Genomic DNA, 20,153 nt, shown 5'->3' with positions numbered 1-20,153 from the left:
CCTGATTTCAACTTCGATACTCTTATTTCAACTTCGAGTCTCTTATTCCAATTTCGAGTCTCTTATTTCAACCGAATCTCTTATTTCAACTTCGAGTCTCTTATTCCCACTTCGAGTCTCTTATTTCAACCGAGTCTCGATTTCAACTTCGAGTCTCTTATTTCAACTTCGAGTCTCATACAGTATTTTAACCGAGTCCTTATTTCAATCGAGTCTCTGATTTAACTTCCGGTCTCTGATTCCAGCTTCGAGTCTCTTATTTCAACCGAATCTCTGATTTAACTTCGAGTCTCTTATTTCATCTTCGATTGCTTCCAGCATTCATGTTTTAGACTTCTAGTTTACTAATCTTCACTTTTCTCTCTGACTCCAGCTGCAATATCTAGCCAAGATGCTGACGTCCCCGCTTTGAGTCGACATCTACGTGAAGGGAAGTCAATTTTAAAGTTTTAAATAATTATTAAGTTCGTATACAAAATTCCCATAGAACATTGGAACCATTAGCCCCCCCCCCATGATATCATGTAACTCTTTATCTCGTGGAAATACATTATTTTATTTTTAACATATAGAAGCGGTGCTTTTGTGTTTATTAGCCATAATGAAACATACTCGTATAAGTAAACTTTGGAAATCAAGTATTCATTACTAAGACCTTAGCGGTATCCAACCCCATGTGTTTCGTCCATTCGGTACAACATCTTAAATAAATTTATCTTTTACTTTATATAATTCCAGTATTCTAACAAAAGGAAAAAAATTCTACTTCGTTAAACACAAAAGAAACTAATCACTATTCTGTTGCTACTGCCATCATAAGTAAATATCTATAAGTATTTCGCTTCGGCTGGCTTTATCCAGTATAAACGTAATAAATACTGTAATTTATAGCAAACTGAAAAGAAATTGCTGTGGTGATTTTACTTGTATGTTACGAGTTAGTACACCACATGAAGCACAAATTTGTGGAAACTGTAAATTGTAATCTAGAACGCAATTAGTTTTATTTGTAACAGTCGAAACAGTCCCCGGCCTTGCATAATTTTAATATTGTAACAAATTTTATGAATACAGAGAAGTAGACAATGACGTATAAATAGTATGATAGAATACTGCAGTTACCGTAATTCTAGTCTCCAACTAAAACTGGCACTTTTATAAATTTTTTATTGTGTTTGTTGAAGGAGTTTGAGTGCAGTATTGAAGCAGTTGTGATAGCCGGACTTCGTTTGCCCAGTGGGAGGCGAAAGGTTTTCTCTTGGGTTCGTGGCTAGGAAAGTTGTATACAATTTTCGAAATAAAACAGTGGAGTCAAACTAATATATGATTTATTAAAATTTGCACACAATTTGGATTAGGTTAATAACAAATTAAATTTGATTAATACAAATTGGGGGGAGAGAGAGTGAGTGAGTGAGTGAGTGAGAGAGAGAGAGGGAGAGGGAGAGGGAGGGAGAGAGAGGGAGAGGGAGAGGGAGGGAGAGAGAGGGAGAGGGAGGGAGAGAGGGAGAGAGAGAGAGAGGGGGAGAGAGAGGGAGAGAGAGGGGGAGAGATAGGGGGGAGAGAGAGGGAGAGGGAGAGAGGGAGAGGGGGGGAGAGGGAGAGAGAGAGAGGGAGAGGGAGAGAGAGAGAGAGAGAGAGAGAGAGAGAGAGAGAGAGAGAGAGAGAGAGAGAGAGAGAAATTTAACGTCTGATGCGTCCCGCACAAGTTAGCCGACTCCCGGACATACCATCCTCTCGTTGCCAAGCCTCCAGACCATCAGACCGCGTTTCGTCTTAGGATGGTACTCCAGAAGGTGTTGCTGCCTAGGCGATTCATGTAGTAGTTACCAAAGTACATGGTGCTTTTTTATTGCTCGAGGCCTGCGTACAGCACAACTAACTATTGCTGATTTCAGCGCATTCCGTACACGTGGCTGCGACATTTCAGTATTGCTGCCGTTGACATCTGCGCAAACTTGTTCTCTACTTTATTTTACAGTGTAATTTACAGTTGCAGTTTATATTCACCGCACTAAATAAGAAATGTGCATTTTTATACGGTTTACACCTTTTCACGATGCCATAATAAAACACATTCGCGACGACGTTACCACATAGGGCGATCTTCCACAAATGCCGTCGGGTACACACCGGGCTTTCGTAAAACGCGTTGTGCGTCCGATATGGCACACGTTGCAATTCAATCCCTTATTGCGTTTTTATTGCTTGCCTTTCTTTGTGGTTTGTTAAATTTCATCCCGCGCTTAAATAAACCTCTTAGCCTTCCGTGTACCTACCCAGCTGGGCGCACAATTGCATAACTTTTGAGGCAAGTAAATATTGTTTTAGGAACTCCTTGGTGTAAAAAACATAGTGAAATAGTTGTTTGTACAAAATTAAATACTTTTCTCGTTGTGCATAGACTTTGAACGTAAAAAACGATTACGGGTTTTGCCATTATTATTGAAAAATTCGACGGCAAATAAAAGTCTGGAAATAAGTCGTCGTCGTGAACGTGCTAATATAACATAATGGTTTAGGTACAGTAATCATAAACAATAAAAAAATGAAAGAATGCTCATTATTTATAATACATGATTGATTACCAGGATAGAAAAACAGAAAAATTTACATTTGCATGTAATAGTAAAATACTATTGCTGACAAAGCTACAACAAACATGCAAGATTTCATAAGCAACGACAAGTTTTGTTGAATTTTTGTTAGAATACTGGAATTGTATAAAAATCCTTTCTCTTTTGAAGTGTATTTCACCTTCAACGGCAGGTTCCTCGCTAGAGAAAGTGATGCTTGTGTTGAATAATTTCACTCCAACCCGTCTAACGACTTGCCATAATCTGCATATTAGGCTAAAAACACTTGTCCACACTTATACAGGAATACTTGGATCGCTTTCAGGGTCGTAACTAGACCCGAGAGCGCCCGGGTCAGTGCGAAAAAATTAAATATTTAAATTTCTTTAATACACTCGTAACACGTCTAACATCTATTTCAATCGGCTTTTAGTAAATACACCGAGAACAAATACTAACAACTCAATTGATAAAACTATGTACACACAGTCTTTAACTTATTTTATGCGAGGATATAATTAAAAAAAAACACTAACCAAAGCGGCCGGAAAGCTTTGCTATGTTTAGGAAGTTAATATCTTTTAGTGAATCTGAAAGCTTGTATAACTCACACTTGTAAACATTTCCTGCTAGCAGTTACCCGCGGTTTCGCTCGCAATTTCGTAGGTTTTACACTTGCATGAGCACTTCTGATTCGTGTGACTTATGTTTCCAACGCGAATGTAGAGTTTGCCTTCTTTCCACGAGCAAGAAAATGTGTTAAAAAGTATATATTTATGGTCATTGTAATTTATTCCAATCTTAGTACTCTTATTTCAAAGCTAATTTTGCCTATTTTCCAACCAAGAAAATGTATATGCACACACAGCTCTGAGAAGCCTAATATAGGTTTCATAACAGCCTTTAAATGTATAGTAAAAGTTAGACTGTATTGTGTCTCGTTTCTGCAATGCTAGCGCGCTGATTTGCACGCAATTTAGTAGGCGTTGTACGTGTTCATCTGCTGGTTCGTGTGAATTATTTCCGACGCCTGTGTTGGGTTTGCCTTTTGCCATGATCAAGACAATAAGCCAAAAGCTTATATTTATGGCCATTGTAGTTGACTTCCCTGTTAGTACGTTTTGTTCCATAGTTGATTTTGCCTTGTTTGCCCGTCCAAGAAAATATATATCACAGATCAGACAAGCCTGTCAAAAGAGAGCTAAGATGGGTTTATATCAATCTTTAATTTTATAGTAAAATTTAGATAGTAGCTTTGTGTTTTATATCTAATACTTAAAATATAATAAAAATGTACAGTTAAAAGTACATTAACAATGGTACTACACGTTTGTTTCTTTATAAACTGAAGAACATTTTTAACATTTTGGAACATTTGGAGCTGGAATTGGTACATTAGTTCAAAAGCACAGTCCAGTGAACTTCCATCGAGCGTAGTTCTTACCAACTGCTTCAAAGGGAGTCTTTGAAGTTAAATTCTGACAATCTTATGTTTTTAGAGGGTATTTTGTAATGTAGATGAGTACTTACCGAATCGCTGAAGTCTAAAACGGCGTGAATAATAATTGTTACACCTTAGTTAATCCACTCACTATTAATGCAAACAAATGGAAGATATTAAACAATGTTTACACAGAACAGTTGATTACATTCGACATGCTCTTTCAATTAATATTTCACAACTTTAGAGACCAAGATGGGATTTTTCGTACTTTAAAGACCAGTAGGGCGGAGCCCGGAGGGGTTTGACATAAGAATAGGTTGGTATGACTAGTTTGACATAAAGATTCATACCAAGGACCGTAAAAATGTCCATGTAAAATTTTAGATCAATCGGTTGAATAGCTTAAGCGTGAAAGCAAAACAAACAAACAAAGGCACTTTCGCACTTTTCATATTGTTAGGATTCATTTCCTCACCTAAGTAACAACACTTTTTTCGAAATTTCTTTCTTAAAAAGAACTTTTTGTACGCCAATGAAATATCAAGGCCAATTAAACGTTACTCTTTCTCGTATAGATAGAAAGAGTAACGTTTTGTTACAAATTTATTTCTCCGTACAATCCCAATAAGCGAATAACCAATACAGTATGTACTTAAGTTCCAGTTCACCTTCTGCTTAGTGCAGCGTCTGAAATTTGGCACTGGTGGAGAGTGACTCCTGGAATTTGGAGTCCACGTCTGTTTGAAAAGATCCATAGAGACGCTGCACTTACGGGAAGGTGAAATAGAGCTTAATTCATTATTCACATTGAATCAATCCTTCCCACCATAGCTACGTTATGTGTGTAATCCTAATATGTTTACACATTCACGTATTCGTTTCACGAGTAAGATGAAAAATACCATTTTTAAAGTTTGGATACTTAAAAAAAGACCGTAACTATTAATGGGATGATTATATTGCTGTAAATTTTGTCGTCTGTGTAGAAGACAAAGTGGGCGTTTACAAGACTCCATCTGTGACGATCCACGATCCGATTTACAGAATCCATTTTCATTTGCCTAGACCTCAAATTTAAGAAATTGAGTTCAACAATAAAAAATCTATTTCGTTCACACCAAAAATGCTATCTGTAATATCTGACCAGTAAGTTTAAGTTGTTGATATAAACACAAATTTACGGCTCGCTGCATCTGGAACCAACATTTGGACAATATTGAGTCTAAGTTTCGTGACCATGTGGAACATTAAACATTGTTAGTACTATGTAATGTTAGGGCTACAATGAGACAGAAGTGAAATTTTAAAAAAAACGAAGTTTAAAAAAAGTTTTGAGAGATCTTAGTTAAATTGTACAGGCCGAGCTATGCTCGGGAATAACATGACTTGGCTGAGCGTTAGCGGAGTGTAACACTCAGGGGACCGGCAACATCTCTACTGTTTGTACCTCGAGAGCAATTGAGCTAGAATTTCCTCATACATCTATGCTTTGAGGGAATTGGCAGGATTTTTTGGAACACACCTATTGAAAATGGCCTATTATTGCCTAGTGTACCCATATACGTATTTCATACGGCATAACATCATGGGTTGGGTTTGCCAATGTCCATTTCCAGAGGTGCTTCGTCCTTCAGAAGAAAGCAATACGAATCATGGAAAAAATAGGAATCAGAAAATCCTGTAGGGATTCTTTCAGAGAACTTGATTTGTTAACCTTCCCAGCCCTCTTCATATACGAGACCGTCCTGTAATGTCGTTGTAAATGTGAGGTGACGCGGGGCAGGGACGTTCATGAGTACAATACCAGAGGGCGGGATGCGTTTAGATCTGCACAGCACAGGCTCTAGGCTTACAAAGCTCTATCATCTGAGGTTGGAGCTAAACTGTTCAATAAGCTGCCCTTAGACTTGTGTGTTGAAAATAGGAAACCACTGTTTAAGAGGAAGCTAAGGCGTCTACTGGTGCAAGGAGCCTACTACTCTGTTGGTGAGTTTGCGGATCATAAGGATTAACCAATTCTGTTGGGTTGGGAGTGCCGTTATGTGTAGCACTTTAGCTTTTTACCTTGCAAACTTTTTACATTCTTTGTTTACAGTTATAAGTATTATATAATTGAATTTTATACTAAGGGTACTTATTTGTTATTGTATTGTTTTGTTAATTTTACTTACATTCTCGTATACGAATTTCGTAATTCTCGTATTTTAATCGATATGATGCAAGCCATACAATATTGTAATTGTCAACGGTAATAAAGCTATATTAAAAAAAGCTATTACGCATCATTTTGTATAAAACCTCAAGATCGAGATCGACGATGGTGCATCCCTTGTTCTCCGTGACGTCTGTTACTACACGTATGACCTGGGCACTTCTACTTTGTCAAGTTATTATATTATTATGTAATACTTTTCTTAATAAATTGCTTACTTTTATTGTATGATTAAAGAAAACGTTACCAGGCCAATACGCTCCTGGATGCCAAAAGCTGTTATACGCTCGTATGAAGGGATTCACCACACGAGCGCCGCGTGGGCAGGACGTGCGTCGCTGATATGGTGACGGCCAAATTGATGCCGACGGCACAAAGTTGTTACATCACCTGAACACATGACGAGAAAACAAACAAACAAACATACACAAAGCGATTTCAAGTGATAGTGCCGAACCGCTGACAGGAGAAACAATGCCGCGGCACTCGGAACCTTTGTCACAACGGCACCTTTGTCACAATGTATTTACCTCCGCTGATGGTCAGATTTCGTTAAGGTGTTCCTCAAGGTTCTACTTTGGTTCCTCTTCTCTTTGCATTATTTGCGTACAACTTCAGTTCTTGTGTCTCTGAATGTTTCTCTGCGTTTCTCTGATGACACTACAATCATCGTTCAGGCAGACTCTTCAATAGGACTAAATTTGCAATTAAACTGTATAAAAAACAAAATAAATTCTTGGTTCATTAGTAACGACTTATTCCTCGAAGTTGAAAAAACTTTCACTCTTAACTTTCGATCACAGACAGTTTCTAAGGGCGTTGTTGCTTTGGACGAGGTCGACATCACTGAGATTGATTCAGTCTGTTTCTTAGGTGTCTATTTGGATTCTGGGTTTTTTTGGCGTCAGCATGCCAAACCCCTTTGCTCTAAGCGCATTTACATATAAAAGATAATCATAACAATTAAATCGTAACAATATTATAAATGCGAAAGTGCCTTTGTTTGTTTTGCTTTCACGTATAAACTATTCAACAGATTGTACTGAAATTTTACATAGACATTCTTAGAATCCCTGGGATATATCTATATAGGATACATCTATATAGGCCTCTTCTTATGTAAAAAGTCTCTTCGGGCTACGCCTCACTGATCTTTGAGGTAGCAAAATATCCCATCTTGGTATCTAAACTTGTGAAATATTAATGAAAAGAAGAATATCTAATGTAATCAACTTCTCTGTGTAAATATTGTTTATTATTTTCTATTTATTTACATTTAAAGTGAGTACATTCTCTAAGGAAAACATATTTTAACGCCGTTTTTTATTTCAGTACTTATCTACCTAACAATATGGCCTAAAACTTCTTCAGTTTGTGCTCTTCGGTTCTGTGCAGTGACATCGCATGGGTCCATTCCCTCCACTCTGGACTTGATACAGTTTGTCAGTTATCACTTAATTATTTTATCTTTGAGTAACAGGCAATTGTTACATTTTTAGTATTTAATGCCTTAGGAATTATTCACTTGAAGAAGAGGTTAGATTTCAATCCTCGAAACGTAGTATGATATATATTTGTAACATATAACGATAGGAAATGTCCGATATCCTATTATTCTTTCAAACCATCTATCGCCCATAACAAACTTTAACCAAATAAATGCTCTACGTTGTCGAAAAAACTATTTTAAGTTCCTTTATCAATGAGAAACGAAGGAATGTACGAAAAAATTACACGCCAACTCTCAACATGCAAAAATACATGCAAAGAAAGTCCAATATGTGGGATATGGCCAGGTTTCTGTAACATAATATGCCAGAAAGGTTCACACATTCCAGTCATGGCATTAATAATTTATCTTTTTGAGTTTAAAAAAAAAAACAACAATGCACTTTATTCTACGCATTTTGTTCGTATAATGTTTGTAAAGTGATCTCACCTTGTATTAGAAAGGGATGATCTTTATGGTCCTGGGATTTTTTCATACTTTTGGAATCCCTAGACTCGGGATTCGGGAACCATGTAAGTGTAACCACGACACCGTTGTGTCTAGAATATAAATAATTGTATTTTGTTAAATATTTGTTACAAAGCTTGTTGCAAGTCATTTGAAACTCATTACAAAGCCTGCCATTGCCATTCTTATCAGTCCCATACAGCACGTAGGTAAATAGTGTAATAATAGCTTCTGCCTTATCACACCAAGGTGTTAGGTTAAATTTTAGTTAGTTATTTATCACGTTGGCGTTAACTAGTGACTGCACAGTTATCATATGTAAGTATTAAAGTAGGTTCATCTAGTAGCCTCAGTCCTATGTTGTAGCCTCTGTCCAGTTTTCGAATTTTCCTTAGCGAACAGTAGACAGGCACGATGGGCCAGAGTTGTGTTCGTAGACACCAGGCTGGGGAATCCTTCCTTCCTTGAAATATTCATTGATCAGGAATTACAAGGACACTTACATCGACCACACACATTTTCCTTAAACATTCAAGTTTTGAAGTCCTTATCCAAACTTAGATCTTGGTCAGAGTCTGACAATGGTGCACTATTGCTTGATCTAACCTCATCTCATGCAAGGGTTTGAGTTGTGGAGAGATTAGTCAATGAATAATCAATTCATAAGGGTCTCTAGACAACAAAATCCAGAGGTTCTCACCATAACAGTTGAAATTCAGAGAGTATTACCAGAAAAAAATTCAAACTTTTGGACAGGTAATTTATAAACAGACGCCTTCACAAGCCAGTGTTCGTATCGTCACCCAATCGTCACAAATTTTCTCAAACCGTAAACAAGTCGTCTCAAAAACACAAAAGTACCACAAGCTTGGTCAAAGATATACCGCTCATTCCCAGTTTTGTATTTATTGGCTGAGCGTTATCACTCGAGGTGCTGGGAAATTTCATTTCGGTCCGTTTGTCTGCACGATCCTCCAGAATGATCAGATCTACAGGTTTGAAAGTTTGCACGAAGCTTCATTTCTATATATGCAATATCAAGTTCGATGATGATATATATGTTACTCAATTGGATTTGCCTGCGGACATTTTTACATTGGTCTTAAGTGCAACCATCATGGCAACTATAATAACCATCATGGTAACGATAATAACCATCATGGTAACGATAATAACAATCATGGTAACGATAATAACCATAATGGTAACGATAATAACAATCATGGTAACGATAATAACCATCATAGCAACCATAATAACCGTCATGGTAACGATAATAACCATCATGGTAACGATAATAACCATCATAGCAACCATAATAACCGTCATGGTAACGATAATAACCATCATGGTAACGATAATAACCATCATGGTAACTATAATAACCATCATGGCAACTATAATAACCATCATGACAACGATAATAACCACCATGGCAACGATAATAATCATCATGGCAACTATAATAACCATCATGGTAACGATAATAACCACCATGGCAACGATAATAACCATCATGGTAACGATAATAACCATCATGGTAACGATATCAACCATCATGGCAACGATATTAACCATCATGGTAACGATAATAACCATCATGGCAACTATAATAACCATCATGGTAACGATAATAACCATCATGGTAACGATAATAACCATCATGGCAACGATAAGTCACAGAATAACTATATTTTAGAACAAATTGAGTACGATGATGTGGTATATTTAACCATGTAACATAGTAATACACGTTGTCTAAACGTTACCAAGATTTATCGAGAAAGATTTTATGTGCAGACCTTACATTTTAAACAAACTAGAATGAGTTCTATGATGTATATAAAAGAATGGAACATACCCATCCGTGAAATATGGCTGATCACATCGAAGCCTAATTGCACACTGAGAGTCACAGTCACATAATACATAAGGGGAGTTTACACAGCTCCATAGCTTTACTACTACCTCCTCTGTTCATCTGAGAATTCAAAAGTACTTGATGATGATGTAGTACGATTGTTACATCAAATTATATAGTAACAAAAATAACGATGGCGGAGGAGTCCTAAATGTCACAAGAATGGCCAATTTGGGCAGGGGGGGGGCAAAATAAGTCTCTACGCGTTTTGTACGAGACTTGACGTAGGCTGCAGAGTTGTGAAGGTAAGTACAACACAGAATGTATTCATACTGATTACGCAATATGGTGAAAAGTTTCATGGAATTATGCAATATGGTCTCTCACTGCTCTGCTGGTGATTAGCGATGCACTCCTGCTCGTGTGTGGGTATAATTGGAGCAGAGTTTGTACTGGCTCTTCACAAGTATCAGAGGTCAGTGACGTAGCAAAGGGAGGGGGCGGCGGGGGCGGGCCGCACCGGGTGTCACCTTTTTTTGGGGTGACACCCACCCGGTCTCTCAACTTTAAGAACAATGTACAAACAAACAAAAAATAAAACGCTAGCACTAAAATTTCTTTTTCGGAGATTCCTCCACTAGCACTAGCTCAGCTCTATGTAATAATTCGGGGATTCCCGCAAAAGAGCCTGACGATGTCGTGGGGGATTCCCCGTCCCATACTCGCGATCTTTGACATTTCAGTTGCAACCTTTCTCATTTGTTTCGTGAAGTGTGTTGTGTTTGGTTGTCGTGAATTGTTAAACGTGTATTATTCTATAGTGATAGATAATAAAAAGAAAAAATATATTATATCCATGATCTTTATCATATAACAATGTATTGCTTTTTACTTTCGATGGGGTGACACCACCAACTTCCGCACCGGGTGCCACCCAGTAGCTACGCCACTGTCAGAGGTCCAAGTGAATCAGTGTTTGAGCTCTGGTTGTGAAATCTGGAATATTATAACAACCAAGGATTAATCAGTAGTACAGTCTGGGATGCAGCGGAGATCTGCAGATCTGTTGTCAATGATCTATCTGGGATCCTGTGAGGTTGAAACAGAGGTATTTTTAGAGCAAAGCGAGAACTTGAAGTAAAAAAAATGCATTGAACACAGGAAGTAGTTCCAGACAATTGTATGTATAGGAAATTATTTCGTGGGGGTAAGGTTTTACACACAGGGTGGTTTAGGAGGTATAAAATACCCTCCAAAAATAGAAGTTCTGGAATATTCAGGAAATTATTTGGCAGCAGGATATAATTTAACTCTCGGACGCGGGAGTTAGCCGAGTCGAGGGTTCGATTCCGCGCCAGACGTTAGGGATTTTTGCGGTCTAGTGTACACTGGCTTAGGTGGTAGTTGATGGGATCAGTGATTTTCTTATATACCAGATTCAAAACACACCATTTTCCATTTTTTGTTGTCTTCGCTACTAAAAAAATCAGTTGATTTATGTTTTTTCCTCTACGAGGAATTTATTATTAATCATGGCCATAACAATAGCTTTTAAGAGTTGAAAACCCATTATACTACAAAAATACTAAAATTGTAATATGCAAATGTCCGTACTCACGGTGGGAAAAAATGTCACATAAATTTCAACTTTGCCAGTTCTAGAGTTAAACCTCATAAATGCGTTCTTGCTTAAAAAATGAATAGGTGCAATTTTAATGTGGGTCTATCAAAATTTCGGATGAGGCTTGAGCCCCCTGACCTCCCCCCTATATACGCCCCTGGTTCAAGATTGCGATTTACAGAATAATTGAATGGGAGGGTTGGAACTGCAGATGTGAGCCAAATTAATGTTGTGGATGTTTAAATATAACTCGTTTTTTAAGTTAAGCTTCGAAGTTTAAGATAAACATTTAGGTTACCAACGCTCTATGTAAAAAACGGACACTTGCTCGTATCCCCATAGTATCAGTTTGCTATGCAAACCATAGATTACAATAAGACCAATAGATAGGACATCGGGTGCTCGCAGGTGAAGCCACTGCGGAGCGGCTAATACTCAACAATATGGCGGCGCGGGCGTGAGTCACCCTACTGAGGAGCGTCGACTTGCACCCCCGCTCTTCACTTCGCCCTTGTCGAGCTTACTGTAGTGACCTGCTATACACTCTGCTTACTGACGCGTGTGCTTCCGGCGTGTTGCTAAACATCTTGTTGTTTAGTCTTGTTTAACTTGTTTATGTTGTGGATGATGTTGTCTTCACAAACACACAATGCCTATGTCATGTGTTGCTTTTGGATGCTTCAATAAAAAGGAAAAATTAAGCTTTCAACCAGAAGATTGTTCCTTCAGGATCAATTTCTCAGAATTCGGACTGTTTGATAAAGCGTCAATAAACGAAGGTCAATAAACTAACATTTATAATATATGACTTAAAACTTCCTCCTCTTCTCAACTGAGTATTACAGATTAGTTACAATTAATTAACTGAGTTGAAACTATATTTTATTGTATATTTAAGTAATTTTCCATACTTTATTATAATTAATCTATAAATCTTACTTATTGCCCTACTAATTGTATAATAAATGTTTACAGACTTAACAAAATATTTTATTAAACCTTTATACACTTTGTTACAATATGTAAACATAAACTTTAGATATTGTATTTTGGGATATTTTAAGCTGAAGGATTATAAGGTTTAAAGTCATGTTTCCCTCATCTAATAATTTACCCGCATATACAAACTTTGCTCATATTATAGTATATATGCAAAACATAAATAGCAAATAAACTCTTAGTTATTCTTAGTTTAGAGTATTGACTCAGATTGAATTCCTTCCTTAATTACATAACTTATGTGATTTTATTTGAAGTAATTACTGTAAACAAGTACAAATAAAGGGTATTCTACTCACTTTTTATAATATGCTATAATGTACGATACGAGGAAACAGATGGCCCGGCACGGAGCGTTGAGCTCCAAGCGGTCGCGGCACTCGTAAACTAACGGCTCACAAACAATAACTTTCTGGCCAAACCATAAGAGCTAATTAAAAAAGAAAATATGTTCTGAAAACTTCAACTATTCAACAACATTTTCCACCGTTTTTAAACTTGCCTGACCAAAAAACGGCAAAAGTAGCAGCCGACTAACTTTTTTATGTCAAGTTTTAAAATGTAAACATAATTCTCGACTTTATTTAATTATTTAAATTGCAAAACTAATTTTTTTGAACATTTGAATGATACCACAGGCATCCATAGCTTATTGACTTCACTCATACAAAGTTTCAAAGTATTTTCTTTATTCTAAGTAGGGTAAATCACGAGTTGATTGAAACGGGAGAACTGAATTTTTACACTAATCGGAGCGTAGTTTTGAGTTTCTATCCCACGACAACATGGCGGACCTGGCTTCACCTGCCACAATGTTGGCAAGATAGGCATAGCCCATCTATTTGGTCTTATTGTAATCTATGATGCAAACGTATGCTCGTAAAATTCACACGATCAGGAAAATACGTGTTCTTATAAATACAAATTAATTACAAAATGTGTTGCTATACGCTAATTGGTATTATCCGGAGGCCATTATTTTTTAAACAGTTTTGCTAACTTGGAATATAAAAAAACTACAACAAAGAACAGATTTTATTTGACTTAATGTGAAAATTACATGTCATTATGACGATCTAAGTAGGTCACTCTCGTCCTTATCTGCATTACAAGATCTAGGTAGGTTTAGATCAGTTAATTATAAATAGGCTATGTTACTAGTAGTAACAAAGTTAAATATAACCTTTACGAGCAATCACGTGATCTGAGCTTGAATTTGGTTACTATCTCGGGCCATACTTTTCTGTCTTCGAAACCGCACCGTTGGCCAGGGGCATTTCCAATAGATACTTTCCCGACCTCAGATCACGTGCCAGATCGCCCCACTTCAAGCTCAGATCACGTGCCACTTCGTCCCACTTCAAGCTCAGATCACGTGCCAGATCGTCCCAATTCAAGCTCAGATCACGTGCCAGTTCGTCCCACTTCTATCTCAGATACGTGCTAGATCGTCCCACTTCAAGCTCAGATCACGTGCTAGATCGTCCCACTTCAAGCTCAGATCACGTGAGCGCTTGTAAATGTCGACTTTAACTGTTTCTATTTCTAATAAGTTTGTATGTATATCCTAATAACAAACAGTAGATAGAAACCGAGTTTCCTACGTCTCGCCCACACCGCTACCTTTCGGGAGGCAGAAAAAAACGTCTGATGTTCGGCAACGTGGCAAAAACATCTGTTTAGGTTTATTTATTTAGTTATTTTTTATTCTCTTTTAAGCCTCAGCTCTTGGCTATGCTGGCTTGTTTTTGATCACTGTGGCTGCTATTGCTCTAATGATTGTACCTCCCCGGGATTTGAACCCGTGATCTCTCAGGGAGCCGAGACTGTATCCACTAGTCTACGGAGGAGGGCAATGTTTGGGTTTAAACCTTATAAAATATTCAATGTACAATACTTAAAACAGCTGTAATGCAGATAGCAAAGACAAAGTTGATTATCTAACTTTTAATCCATGTTGCACCATTGACGAATTAAAAACATGTAATGCATTTTAAATACTACATATTAAAAAAGTTTTTTCACGTGAGGTAGATGAAATAGTGGGCTTCCCTGACTAATGTCACAATTGATAAGGCATTCTAACAGTAAGGCTTAAGGGGAAATAGTAAAATGAACCATGAGATGCCTCAACGATTCATTCTTTCCAGTCCGAAAAACAACAATACTTCTATAACTTAAAACCTTATAAAGAATTTTTTTCAAATGTTTCATTAAATTGATAAGGATTTCCCTGTTCAACCGGAAAATGATAGGAGTTAAGTACCATTTCCACGTAGACTGGAATAGGCTTTTCAGTCCTACATATGTTTGTATATTTTTTCATTGGGCTACCAAGGCAAATTCAACTATGGCACTTTAAATTATCTTAAATCGGTAGTAGATTACAAGAGTCGGAAGTAGACGCTTTTTGAACGAATTAGGTTTCTCAGTGCTGAGACTGTATATAGGGTTTTCTTCGTTAAGGCAAGGCACTCTACTATGGCAATAGTAATGGAACTTAAGTTATTATATAAACTGACGTCATGGAATCGCTATGTTCATCAAATTGACGAATGATCTCGAAGAGAAAGTCCGCAAGTTTCTGAATATTCTGTGAATATAAACTGTTGTTTCACATAGTTTAGTTGCGTGCCATTAGTTTTGTGATTGATTTTCAGCAGGGCATGTGTTTTAACATTTTGTAGTCCCAGCCATTTAGATGTCTTCTCTGGGAATAAAAAAAATAGAAAAATATATTTTTCATTATTCCCCAAGGCATATAAAAGTTTTTAATTTGGACAATCTTGAAATCAGGCTCATAAATAATAAACGACTAAGGATAAATGAGAATATGAAATATGATAGTGTATAAAATATGATTGGAGGAAGTGACATTTCTAAAATACATCATGTGATCTCCTAAAATAGTATCTCATTGAAAAATTTAATTCTTCCTGTAAAGGTTGTTGGATGATTGTTACGGATAATTTGAAAGGATAGTATGATTTAGAGCAGTTGCAATCGGTACAATACGTTTGTAACATAACAATGGCAAATGTCCGAAATCCTACCATACTTTCAAGAATATAATTTTATTAAATAATATTTTACTAAAGACACGCAACTTTCTTATTTACATAGGTACAGTAATAATTCACGTCTTTTTCGTCAGCTACACAACTACTTTAAACATCTATTCCTCGTCGACTGATCAGAACTTACTTTTCTATGTACCTAGCTGTAAGTAAGGAAGGTATCTTAAGTGGTTTTTACTATCGTAATATCTTATATATATAAAAATCTTGAGTCACGATGTATGTTGCCAATAAACTCCAAAACGACTGAACCAATTTCAATCAAATTTCACATGTATCCGTAATTTAGTCTAACTTAGAAGATAGGATAGTTATTATCTGAATTATTCGCTTATGTCGTGAATATAAACGAATAAAATGAAGAAAAGTTTTCAAAGCGCCTGCACATTATAACCTGCAATTACGAGATAGATACGTATATTAAACAGTGAAACACTATTTGAAGGCGCTAAGTTATGATGTATAATTGTCTAAACTAAATTTTTGGTTGAACTTAAAGGTTGAGTGGTAGACCACTTTGTAATAAAATACATTATGCATGTACAATACATTTTTGACATATTTTCTTGATCGTGACATCAAGGTAAAATCTACATCGGGGTTGGAAATATAATTTACTTCAACCAGAAATGCTCATACGCGGGCAAAACTTACGAAAAGCGTGCGAAGCCGCGGGAAACAGCTGGTTATATTATAAAAAGATAACTTAACTAAATATGTATCGCTCCATTTTTACCCAGAGCTAGTGTATACCTTACCGCCAAGTATAATAACTCAAGAAAATGCACTATGTGCCTTGAAAGTATTCATTGATTATCTAAGCTCGGTGCATATAAACTCATGCTAAACTCAAACTTACGAATGTTTCAGAAGAATCAGCCGAATCCTCTCATCTGTCTTGGGGAACAGAAACCATGATAACAAGAGGGTAAGTGTTCTGCTATATTGCATTAACTATATACAGGTACGCTCAGGATAAACTATTTACACAATTATTTAAGTTGTCGTGTTTATCACAATATTGTGAACAGCTTGTGTTTGACATATCTCTAAGCTAAATAACGAACCTCTTAAGGTTGTTAATGACCCGATGCACGTTTTTGGACATTGCACATCTTTCAGATTTACTCGTGAAAAGTGCAAACTTTTATTGTGAAACTGAGTATTTTGACTACACTGAACTAACAAAAGTTTGCGTGAACAGTTTCTAAAAACATAATGAATTTTATGAATCTAGAGTAATTTACTTCATTGAGGTAACGCCAAAAACTAGGCTAGTATGTACTGCTGGTCCAGTACTGTACTTCTGGGAAGAAGCTATTAATGATGTAGTTTGCACCAATAATCGCTTTGGGTTTACATACAGCCAGTATGCAGCTTCAATTCACTGTAGCCCAATAACCTTAAAGCTACTGGAACTTTTTTTAAATTTGCAAATACATTAATTGCTTCTTTGATTTGACAAACAATTTCTACCTCGCTCTCAAATCATTCTCCTCATCTTTTCACTGTCAATTTGCACCCACGTCTCTTTTCCCACATCTAAACCATCTCTCTTCCCTGGTTTGAAAGGATTCAAAATTATTGAACAAAGGGTTTTAAAAAACAATAGATCCATAAAACTGTGTATTTATTTTAGGAATACTTGGATGTATCCCTTCTGATTGATAAACACATAAAAAAGCATAACTACAAATTTTTCTATTCCTGAATTTTCATTTACAGTTGGCCATTCGCACTTTTTAAATTCTAGTGACATGTTGGCAGGGACGTATATAATGATTAGGCACATTATAGGAAATTTAGATGTTGCATTTAGGAAACTGATAGGCAACATTTTCTGTAAATACAAATTTATCCATTACAGTACTGTACCAGCAGTACAGTAGTGTACCAGCAGTACGGTAGTGTACCAGAAGTACGGTACTGGACCAGCAGTACAGTACTGGACCAGCAGTATAGTACTGGACCAGCAGTACGGTACTGGTCCAGCAGTACAGTACTGGACCAGCAGTATAGTAGTGTACCAGCAGTATAGTACTGTACCAGCAGTACAGTACTATACCAGCAGTACAGTATTATACCAGCAGTACAGTACTATACCAGCAGTATAGTATAGTGATATTCAATCGTACTCATTACTGTAATAATATACATTTAAATAGACTGATCACAAACAGGATGTACCATTGCTAAGATTATAAGAATTCACACGACATATTTATTATTTCTTTTGAAGATTATAATATTTGTACATTGTCTGTCGTTGTAAATTTTTCAACGCTACTATGTTATACTATAACTATACTGCCAATGTGTACTTAAAACATGTGTATAAGTCTACACCAATCATTGCTGCCATCTTATTTTATACGAGTTTTAAATTCAAGGGGTGCTCTCTCATCTGCTGACAGTCTGTAATGTACTCAATTGTTACTGGTAATACAAATACAACACTTCGTATAATATCTTATAATTTGTTACTAAAATACTAAACAAAAACAAAATATTCTTAATTAGCTAAAGAAAAACCTGTGTTTATGGCACACTTTACATATAGCAAATTTAATGTTGGAATCACCTTTAGATCTCCCGTAACGCTCTCCTCTTTTTAGCCTCAAAACCACTGCCACAGTTGACCTAATGATCAAATGCACCAATGAAACTAAATACATATATGTTACTGTTTAGAATGTACTAAAATAATAGTTTATACTTTAATTAGTAAAAATCTAGTTAGGTTACATCACATATTTTTACAGGTCAATCCACATATAATGTAACTTTAACGTTATAAATAACGTAATGTTTTAAGAATATTATTTGGAAGACATTGTTCTGAGACAATAAAGGATTAATCAATTGAATACATTTATATAACTAAATATACAGTGCAGAACAAAATAAATAGGAATATAATCTACAGATTCAACTAATACGTCATTATTTTTGGGATTTAGTTGAAATTATGTCACAAAATTTTTGCCATGGAATTTTGCGCGTGCATGATTCTGATTCATGTCTCTCCATGGCTGAGCGTTATCGAAGTATACATCTCTAGAACGTATTGAGCTGTAAACTTGAAAGGCTGGAAAATCCCCTTTCTGTACGATCGTCTGCCTGTATTCAGTAGGATATCTCGATCCTAAATTGAGATATACTTGAAATATTGTTTGAATCTTAATTTTTACATATGCAAGATCGCGTTCAATGATGACCCATGTCCCCTCTAAGGGATGTCCCTAGTTCCTCTAAGGGATGTCCCTAGTTCCATTCTTAGCTGAAACTGTTCGCGTCCTTGTTAAAGAGCAGGTTCCTCAGGTCACCTACAACTGAACATAAGAAAACATAATGCAGTTATTCAAATATACGTTAACTATAATAAATTGAAGTCGTTGGCTGTATCTATATTTAAACCCTTACTAATATAGTATTATTATTATTTTTTAATATATTATAAAATTCTAAGTATCAGTGTCAGACGTGGCATACGTAGTAACAGCTAGAGATGGGCGAAATCAGTACAAAACTGTAACCGTTACTTCTGATACCGTTACTCGGCGAAACTGAGTACAAATACTGGATACTTGAAATCAGTATCGAACACAGTTTTGTATAACTGCTTTGATGTAATTAATAGTACTCATAAGTACAACGTAATTATGAAATGTATAATCGTAATTTATTATTATTAACAAGTTTATACTTTTTGAAATGTAATTAATGAACTGTACGATAAATTGAACTTCTGCTTCTTTGAATATAGTGTAATGGGCTGTAACACTGGGTACTCTTTAAGGTTATGAACATGAAATTCTATTTTATAAGTTATTTAAATATCTTTGGTGCATTTTTGGTACAGTAACACAGTTTTGTTTACTCATAATTTGAATTAAAAACATAGAATGTCTAATCATTGTTTACAATATAATTAAACACTTTTCAATGTATTAAATAAACGGTTTAGTTTTCTTTGAAAAAAAAATTATTACTTAATAACTAATTCGAGAATATCACACTGACACCGGGCTTGATAAGTGATTTAGATGGTGAAGTGGCAATATTTTGCAGTTGGAGCGTTATGATCGCGGTATTTATTTTGTATTTGTCAGCCTCGAATCAGTACTTTAGTACTTGGTATCAGTGAGGATATGAGTAATTCAGGACTAGTAAAGTACACAGTACGAGAAAATATCTGTATCTTGTAACTATATGGAGTACTAGATACAAAGTATCTGCCATCAGTATTTTTGGTTCTCAGTAACCGTTACAGAAAAGTAACCGTTACAAAGTACTGATTACTGAAATACCGTCTCACCTCATGTTGATAGACTCAGCATAATATCACGTGACTGCTTACGATTAGAAACATCTGACAAACATTAACAACATTACTAGGCTATCCC

At 36.1% G+C, this 20,153-nt stretch overlaps 1 protein-coding gene across 3 annotated transcripts in view; it reads left to right on the top strand.

Annotated features, from left to right (window-relative positions):
• Nucleotides 1-20,153, top strand: part of LOC124367297 (scoloptoxin SSD14-like) — a 52,888-nt gene that overhangs the window by 4,713 nt on the left and 28,022 nt on the right. Inside the window, exons 1-2 of one of the 3 annotated variants that reach the window (XM_046824020.1) lie at nt 8,490-8,507; nt 16,618-16,675. In XM_046824020.1, the coding sequence (XP_046679976.1) occupies nt 16,662-16,675 (14 nt within the window). In that variant the 5' untranslated portion in view covers nt 8,490-8,507; nt 16,618-16,661. Of the gene's footprint in view, nt 1-8,489; nt 8,508-16,617; nt 16,676-20,153 lie in introns of those variants that run through there. The other 2 variants (XM_046824019.1, XM_046824018.1) reach the window with 2 other exon arrangements.

This window comes from Homalodisca vitripennis, chromosome 8 (genome assembly GCF_021130785.1).
Source record: "Homalodisca vitripennis isolate AUS2020 chromosome 8, UT_GWSS_2.1, whole genome shotgun sequence".
Taxonomy (NCBI): domain Eukaryota; kingdom Metazoa; phylum Arthropoda; class Insecta; order Hemiptera; family Cicadellidae; genus Homalodisca; species Homalodisca vitripennis.
Note: the sequence above shows the minus strand (reverse complement) of the source record. Positions and strands in the feature narration are given on the sequence as shown.